The sequence below is a fragment of the Syzygium oleosum genome, unplaced genomic scaffold (genome assembly GCF_021117445.2).
Source record: "Syzygium oleosum isolate NSW1041296 unplaced genomic scaffold, Sole_v2.1 Sole_v2.22, whole genome shotgun sequence".
NCBI classification, from domain to species: Eukaryota; Viridiplantae; Streptophyta; class Magnoliopsida; order Myrtales; family Myrtaceae; genus Syzygium; species Syzygium oleosum.
Window position 1 is genome coordinate 27,176 of NW_026607506.1, and position 9,498 is coordinate 36,673.

General features: G+C 45.4%; 1 protein-coding gene across 1 annotated transcript; it reads left to right on the plus strand.

Annotated features, from left to right (window-relative positions):
• The first annotated feature begins 1,443 nt into the window (after nt 1–1,443).
• Nucleotides 1,444–3,994, plus strand: LOC115675710 (putative receptor protein kinase ZmPK1). The gene has a single exon (XM_030598460.2). The coding sequence runs from the start codon at nt 1,476–1,478 to the stop codon at nt 3,915–3,917; it is 2,442 nt and encodes an 813-aa protein (XP_030454320.2). The 5' UTR covers nt 1,444–1,475; the 3' UTR covers nt 3,918–3,994.
• The last annotated feature ends 5,504 nt before the right edge of the window (nt 3,995–9,498 follow it).

The window sequence follows — 9,498 nt, forward strand, 5'->3', positions numbered from 1 at the left end:
ATAGGAAAGTGCGGGGGTCTTGCTTTATGGTGAGTTAGCGGGGGGGTCCGGACTAGTCGCCCCTGCGGGGTTTGTAGGGGGCAGCGCTCTTGCAAAGCTAGAGAACTTTTATAGTTTAGACCAATATTTTGTTGATAATTTGGGTTTAGGTCCATGAATAGCTACTATACCTATATATATATATATATATATATATATATATATATATATATATATATATATATATATCTTTCTCTTGTAATGGAGATGTGCGATGTGTTAATTACAGTGGAATCTTCTACTGGACGTAGCCCTAGTTTAAGGGTGAATCAAGATAAAAACCTTATGTCTCGATTTCTTCTTCTCACTTTTACTCTCTATTTCTTTGTGATTGTGCACCGATTCTTAACAATTTTTTCATTCTATGACATACTCGAGTTTTCATTCCATAACGAAAAAGTAAATCTCTATTTTTGGAATACATCTTTCAAACCTAGCCTTGCGACTGGTAGTCCTTGACACCACAGTAGTGATTCATCGATGACGATGGCAAGTGGAGGCATGCCTCAAAGGTAGCTGTGAGGAGAGAGAGAGAGAGAGAGAGAGAGAGAGAGAGAGAGAGAGAGAGAGAGAGAGAGAGAGAGAGAGAGAGAGAGAGAGAGAGAGAGAGAGAGAGAGAGAGAGAGAGAGAGAGAGAGAGAGAGAGAGAGAGAGAGAGAGAGAGAGAGAGAGAGAGAGAGAGAGGATTTGGGTTGAGTATGGTGAGATTTAGAATTAAGTAGACAATCTTAAGATGGAGATAGCAAATGAATGCATGGTAGAAAATAATGGATATGCATCATTGGCAAATTCCTATTTACTTATACCGGTCAACTGAAGTGCAATTGTGTTTTCGAAACTTATGTTAAACTACCTATAATAAAAGAAAGTTGTTTACCGATTATAGAAGTTGTAAAGCTGAGTAATTTGTTAGGCTATTATTGCGAGTTCACTAGCTATGATCATTGTCAAATTTTTTGTGACACTCACACTTGCCAGCTGTTAAAGCAAGTTGGTTGAAAATAAAATCAAAACTGAACTATCTATCAATAAGTTTAGTCGCCGATTTAACAAACCTAAAAATGAGTTAAAACACGAGTGACCTCCCTATGTAGTTCTTCCTGTTTCCCGATAATCAGCATCTACATATCAATGAAATATATCCTTTTGAAAATGGTCTCAAATCTTCTCTCTTTCGAGTGTAGGGATTTTTTTTTTCTATCACGGCCTGTGTTATTATCTAGTCGTGACCAACTTATAACTCGTGTGAATTGGGTTGAGCTGAGGTATCGTGCATGGATGGACGATGGACGCCGGGAGGCGACAAACCTTTCTACACGCGGAGCCGTCAATTTTCATCTATTCATTCAACCGAAACCCACTCACATTGCAATGCAATTTATATATATATCGTCCTTGGCGAGATTCACTGCACTTGTCTTTCGCCGCCGAGTCCTATGGCTCCACTATTCTCGCTCCTCCTTCCCGTCTTCCTCTCCCTCTTCCTCCAATCTTGTCAGTTCTCCACCTCGGCGCTGCCCAGTCTCACCAAACGCGCGTCCCTCTCTGTCGAGAACCCCAACGACGTCCTCGTCTCCCCCTCTGGCGCCTTCTCCGCTGGCTTCTTCCCCGTCGGCGACAACGCCTACAGCTTCGCCGTCTGGTTCAGCCACCCACCCTGCTCCGGCGCCGCCTGCACCCCCGTCTGGATGGCCAACCGTCAGGCCCCCGTCAACGGCCGACGCTCCACCTTCTCCCTCCTCGACTCGGGCAACCTCGTCCTCACCGACGCCGGCCACGCTGGCGGCAAAGTCTGGTCTTCCAGCACCACCTCCCCCTCCGCCGCCGAGCTCCGCCTCAGCAACACTGGGAACCTTGTTCTCACCAACGACACCGGCGGCGTCCTGTGGCAGAGCTTCGACTCGCCGACCGACACCCTCCTCCCTCAGCAGCCACTCACCAGAAACACGTTCCTGATCTCCGCTCGGTGCCCGTACAACTCCTTGACCGGGTTCTACAAGCTTTACTTCGACAACGACAATGTCCTCCGCCTCCTCTTCGATGGCCCGTACATCTCGAGCGTGTACTGGCCGTTCCCGTGGGTCCAGAGCTCTCAGCTCGGCCGATTCCTCTACAACAGCAGCCGCATCGCTGTGCTCGACCCGCTCGGCCGCTTCCAGTCCTCTGACAACTACTCGCTCTACACCTCCGACTATGGTGTCGCGGCCATGCAGAGGAGGATGACCCTCGACTTCGATGGCAACTTGCGGGTCTACAGCCGTGAGCCAGGCTTGACCGGCTGGGCCGTGACGTGGGAGGCGATCAGCAGCATGCCCTGCTTCATCCATGGCGTGTGTGGCAACAACAGCCTCTGCAGCTACGACCCGGCCAAGGGTCGGAGCTGCTCCTGCGTGCCTGGTTATGTCCCCAAGGTCCTAGGTGACTGGTCGGCCGGCTGCGTGCCCAATTTCACATTCTCCGATGGGTGCATTGCCGACGAGTGCGGATTCGTGAAGCTCCCGTACATCGATTTCTATGGCTACGACTACAACACCATCTACAACACCACCCTCGAGAAGTGCCGGCAGACTTGCCTGAGCCTGTGCAACTGCCGAGGATTCCAGTACAGAGTGTCGATGTCGAGCTCCGGCAGCACCACGTTCAATTGCTACCCGAAGATTGAGCTCCTGAATGGCCACAACCTGCCCAGCTTCATCGGCGAGTTCTTCATCAAGGTCCCCAAGAACAAGACCTTCACCGAGGACCAGCTGGTGAAGAGGACTCGGTACACTTGCTCTCCCACCGCGGAGGTGAAGGTCTTGGACAGGACTTATGCCAAGAAAGGCAAAAACGAAGCGATAAACTTCATGCTCCGGGCCGCCTGCGTGGTCGGAGGGATCGAGATCGTGGTGGTATTCTTGGTGTGGTTCTTCCTGATTAGGAACCAGCAGGACGTCACTTCTGCGCACCAAAGTTACCTCCTCGCGGCCACCGGGTTCAAGCGGTTCACCTATGACGAGCTCAAGAAGGCAACGAGGAATTTCAGCAAGGAGATTGGGAGAGGCGCAGGCGGGATCGTGTACAAGGCCCTATTGCCGGATGATCGGGTCGCGGCAGTGAAGGTGCTCAGCAATGCCACAACTGGAGAGGCCGATTTTCTGGCCGAGGCCAGCACGATCGGGAGGGTGAACCACATGAATTTGATCGAGATGTGGGGTTACTGCGCCGAGGGAAAGCACAGGCTTTTGGTGTACGAGTTCATGGAACACGGGTCGCTGGCACAGAACTTGTCGTCACCTGAGCTCCATTGGAAGAGGCGATTCGACATCGCGATAGGTACCGCAAAGGGTCTAGCTTATCTCCACGACGAATGCTTGGAGTGGGTTCTGCATTGCGACGTGAAGCCTCAGAACATACTCCTAGACTCCGATTACCAACCCAAAGTCGCGGATTTTGGGCTTTCCAAGCTAATGGACCGAGGGAAGGTGACGAATTCTGATTTTTCGAGAATAAGAGGAACCCGAGGCTACATGGCTCCCGAATGGGTCTCAAATCTGTCCATCACCTCTAAGGTGGATGTCTATAGCTACGGGATTGTCATGTTAGAGATGGTGACGGGAATTTTCCCCATGACGACGAGTGTCCACTCATTGGAGAGCGGAGCGGATGCCAAGCAAGTCCGGCTCATCCCGTGGGCAAGGAATAAGATGAAGGAACGGGAGAGGACGGGGGCCCGTCTGGAAGAGATGGAGGATCCCGCGCTCAAGGTCGATTACGACCTGAAGAAAATGGAGATCTTGATCGAGGTCGCGCTCAAGTGCGTGGAGGAAGATAAAAACGCCCGACCCACCATGAGCCAAGTGGTGGAAATGCTTATGAAGCATGAGAATGATGGTTAGATCAGGCTGCGAGTGAAGTCGGATTGATTCGGGTTCTATTTCTCTGGTCACACATGGTGGTTGCTTCTTAAAATTTTTAAATCAATTTGGTAAACTCTGTTTTGAGAGAAATGCCGTTTGGTTGAAAACACATTTGAAAAGCTCCTTTGGTGATTAATTTAAGCTTTTCAAATTTTAATTTTTTTAAAATTGAAAAAAATTATGTCTACAGCTTTTTCAATTTAAATATTGACAATAATGTTAAAAGATATGTATTAACAAATTTATAAATAAAAAAAATAAAATTTCTTTTTTTTGCTAAAAAATTCAAATGAAAAAAATTCTCGAATTAAAATTTAGTTGAAGTCAGAACTATTGCTGAATTTGCTTTATATGTAGAGCTAACTCAGCTGTGTAATTAACCTTGGTCTGCAAATTTAATAGTTAGGAACAATGGGTCTTGTAGATACATTATCAACTTGTCATTTCTTTGAAGCAGCACCAAAAGTGCAAGACTTCACAAAAGGTAGCCTTTAAAGTGAGAGCAACTTCAATAAATTATTAACGGACGAAAGGGCATAATACCTCGTGTTATAAAAACAGGGGCGTTAAGCGTATAACTAACAATACTAAGCTCAATTTGGTTCCGTACTTCTTGAACAAATAGAAACGGGAAATTTCAACATTACTTTTCAATCACATAGTATATAGATGTACTTAATTTACTCCACAAGATGATAATATACAATAAACACACGAAGTAGAAAATTATTAACATCATGTGGGGACTTCTTTCAGACTTAAGCAATAGGATAAGAGGCCTTCATGGCTATGCCGCAAAGGCCTTCCTTAGTACTGACATCTCTCTGCATCCTTATGTATCCTTCTTCGCCCCCACGAGTTCTTCAACAGCCAAAATTTGGTGCCATCATGCATCATCGCTGGCCTCGTATCGGACGGCGGTAACTCCGTGGTCCAAATCGGTCCCACAAGCTCTAGTGAACACGCCGCTGGAGTAGAACTAGAACTCGAATCCTCCAGCGTCGATGGCCTCAGAAACCGGCTGATTGGCAACTGCCTTTAGCAATGCCTCCTTGCTATTGGCGGGAACATCTTAATAGCCCTTTACGATCACGGCGCGGTTGGATTGGATTTGACATTGCATTTGCCGAACTCCAAAATGCTTTTTCCTTTGATGAACTTGCCATTTACTAGTATAGTGATATGAACAAATTGAGAGGATAGTGAAGCAATATTGAAGGATAGCGGAGCAATAATGTTCTTACCAGTGAGCACCAAAGTAACACATACATATTTTCCATGCCAGAAACATTCGGAAAGAATCAGACAAGATATAGAACATGAAAATTGGGCATGGCCATATCATATGCCCTTGACTTGAGACAAAGAAAGAGCTATGGTTCAGCAGAGACATCAAATGCACCATATACCCTTTGTAAAGTCATTTCACTCATTCACTGTGAAGGAAAAGTCAATTATTTTCCTATTGCCAAGAAGTAAAGGTCTCTTCATTCTTACTGCGCAAGATCCAATGAGGTTAATATGACTTTTTTTCTCACCGAACTCGTATAGCCTGTCAACTTATGAAACTTATGCAGTGCATACAACAGGAATATGTAGTCTAAAATTTCTACATATTCACACCATAAAACAGGGTATAAATGAAGTAAAAACGCCAATAAAGCATACAACGGGAATATGCTGTCCATTGCTGAAGACAGACATCTAGATCAAGAGATACTCGCATTCGCAGCATCACAATTCACCTTCCAAGCCAACAAGAACAAAAAAGTGTCCATACCCCAAGCCCCTCGATCCACATAATCCCCATTAAACACAAAGAACAGATTTTCACAAGGAAAACCATCACTCCTCAACAGGAACACAACATCGTGAAGTTGCCCATGAACATCCCTAACAAAAACCACCCTACAGTCCTTATCACGCTCATCATCAACATCAAGATAAGTTGCTTGTTTTTACAATAGAAATATGCCCCGCGTTTTTCTCTCTAGCTCAATCTCACCCGACACACCATCATTTAAAATTTCTACATATTTACCTCGCACGCAACAACCATCAAATGAACTTAACACCAAATCCAAACTCCAGAGAAATCTCGAATATAAAACAAACCCAAGCTCACTGACCACTTGCACAATCAACGAAGTCGAATAGCAAGAGACCAGAGACAATCACGGGGAGAGAGAGAGAGAGAGAGAGAGAGAGAGAGAGAGAGAGAGAGAGAGAGAGAGAGAGAGAGAGAGAGAGAGAGAGAGAGAGAGAGAGAGAGAGAGAGAGAGAGAGAGAGAGAGATTGAAATTGCAGAGAACGAGTAGTTGAGCGAGGGAACGAACGGAGCGAGCGAAGGAATGGAGCAGTCGAGCGAGGGAGAGAGCAAGCGAAGGAGAGGAGGCGTGTGGGGAGTAGAGGTGTGCAACCGGACTGGATTTACTCGGGAACCGGACCGGCCCATTTGAAAAACAGGTCCGGGAACCGGTTCCTGTTTGAATCGGTCCGGGAACAGGTTCTATTTTTTTGGAACCGGTTGTAACCGGTCCGGTTCTCGGGTTTAAGTGAAATCTCACCGGGATCGGTTTTAGAACCGGTTTTAAGTTACTCCAAAAAAACCCTAGCATCTGTCGCTCTCAGTCTCTCCCTCGAGTCTCTTCTAGTTCGCGAGCGAGTCCCCTTCCTTCTGGCCCTTCTCAGTCTGCTCGCAAGAACTTGTCGCCGGCGGCAGCTCGCCGCTTGTCGCCGCGGCTGCTCGTTGCTGCAACCCAGCTCATTGTCACGGCTGCTTGCAGCAACCCAGCTCGTAGCATCTCGTCGTCATGACTGCTCACCGCAACCCAACTTGTCGCGTCTCGTCGCCGCAGCTGCTCGCTGCCTGAGTCGCTGCAAGCCTGCAACGCCGCTCGTTGCCGCAACCCAACTTGTCCCAGCTCGTAGCGTCTCGTCGCCACGGCTGCTCGCCTCAACCCAACTCGTCGCCTTTCGTCGCCACTCGTCACCGCGGTTGCTCGCCGTCTCAGTCGCCATAACCCAACTCGTCGCCGCTCGTCGCTACAGCTGCTCGCCACCTCAATCACCGCAACCCAGCTCGTCGCCACGGCTACTCACTACCTCAGTCGCCGCAACCCAACTTGTTGCCTCTCGTCGCCGCGGCCCACAAGAACACAACCCCTCTCGTTGCCTCTCGCCTTCTCACCTTGTTGTCGCCGACTCCGACGCAACTATCGAGAAAAAGGTGAGTCCGCAATTGAATTTTTTGGTACTTTTTTGGGCAATCCAGCTCGTTTTGCCTATTGTCTCTATGCTTTTTGGTTTTCTTCTCTGGCCTGTGGTTGCGGTACCGTCGTGTTTGTCGTCAGGTGATGAGGTTTTTGTTGTTTGTATGGCATCTGAGTCGATGCAGGTTGATCGCACAGTCTCGTCTTGAGCGTGATTCTGATAATAGAATCTAGCAGATCTGTGCTGTTGAGTCTGGTCTTGAGCACGGTTCTGATAAGGGGCCTGAGAGTTTGCCAAAAAACTCTCTGTGGAGAATTCATGTATGTGTCTTGAGCGCGATTATGTATGTGTCTGATGAAGGGCCCAAGAGGTTTTTGTTCTCACCTCTCTGTTTCTTGCCTGCTCTTGTCCGGCTTTGACATATTTTGATGCATGCCCTTTGATCTAGATTAATGAGCAATCCATTGCGAAACAAGAACGAAGAGTTTGACTTTGGTTCGCTATGCTTTGTGGCTGTAATTGTTGTTGCGCAAATGAAGAGTTAAAGACTTCTTATTCTATGATTGTTGGTCCAAATTGTTGTAAAATTTGTCTTCTGTAGATTCCTGACTTTGTATAGTTTAATTTCAGTTGATGGATCAAGACAAAGACATATCAATAGAAGCGGATGGATATAATGAAATGAGTCCTCTCATGGAATTGCCATTCCATGAAGCTGCTGAAGTGGACTCTACAACCATGAGTGCGACAAACAAGGTGAGGGTACCCAACTCCCGTCCTCCTCTTGGTAAAAAGCAAGCTAATCAATCGGAGACATGGGATAATTTTTCGAAAATCATAGATGAGAACACAAAGAAAGTAACTATGGTAAAGTGCATGCACTATGGGAAAGAGTATAAATATTCTGTTGATCATGGAACATCTAGTATGTGGAAGCACTTGAGAACCTGCAAAAAGTATCCTCATACAGATAAGAAGCAAATGTTGTTTGCACCACGAAACAAAGACGTGGTTGGCGAGGTAGGGAAAAATACTGGTGATAGTAGTGTCTTAACAACGTGGAAGTTTGATCAAGAACGTTGTAGGCACATGCTTGCTAGGATGATCATTATTGATGAACAACCTTTTTCCACTGTTGAACGTGTCGGTTTTCGTGATTTTGTCACTGAATTACAGCCTCTATTCCAACATTTATCACGATTTACGGTGGCTAGAGATTGTATGAAGTTGTATTTGAGTGAAAGAACTTGTTTGAAAGCTTACTTTGGTAAGCTTAATTCTAGGATTGCACTCACGACTGATATGTGGAGTTCCATTCAAAACTTGAACTATTTATGTTTCACTGCACATTTTATTGATGAAAACTGGAAGTTGCATAAAAGAATCATCAATTTTGTGGTGATGCATAGTCATAAGGGTAGAGAGATTGGGAAAATGGTGGAGAAATGCATTTACTAGTGGGGAATAGAAAAGAAGGTGTCCACAATAACCGTTGATAATGCTAGTTCTAGTGATGTGGCTATTGGTTATTTGAAGGAAAAATTTTCAAAGGAAAGGTTTTTGATCTTGAATGGTGATGTTTTACATATGAGGTGCACTGCTCATATATTAAACTTGATTGTAAAAGATGGATTGAATGAGGTACGTGATTCTATTGCACGTATTCGAAATGTAGTTAGGTATGTGAGGAGTTCTCCCATGAGAGCTCGAACATTTTAATCTTGTATTGAGAGTGCGAGGATTACATACAGGGGTTCAGTTTGTCTCGATGTTGCCACTAGATGGAACTCCACTTACCTAATGTTAGATACAGCCATAAAGCATAGGAAAGCTTTTGAAAGGATGGAAGACGATGATTCATCTTTCTTAAGGGAGATTGACAATGATTCTCCTCGAAATAAAGATTGGGAAAATGCTATCATTCTTTCTAAGTTTCTGAAACAATTTTATGATGCCACCAAATGGATGTCAGGAAGTTCATATGTTACTTCAAATGATTATTTTGAGGGTATAGCTTTTTTGTATAAATATTTGAATCATGCGGTGAATTCTTTGGATCCTAAGCTTCAAGCTATGGGTTTAAAAATGAAGGAGAAGTTTGACAAATATTATGGGAGTTTGGATAAAGTAAACATCATGGTGTTGATTGCGGTTGCGTTGGATTCTACAAAAAAGTTGAATTATGTGAAGTTCTGTTATGAACAAATTTATGATGATGAAGCGAAAATTGATGAGATGCATGATAAGGTGAAGCTTGCCTTAGAGCATTTGTATGAATTTTATGAGCAATCATTTGTTCGTTCTAGTAAACAACATTTTGGTAGTTCAAGCGTAAGTACTAGTAGTA

Excerpts from the sequence above, each read along its gene's own strand:
- LOC115675710 (XM_030598460.2), top strand. The coding sequence starts at position 1,476 with ATGGCTCCACTATTCTCGCTCCTCCTTCCCGTCTTCCTCTCCCTCTTC.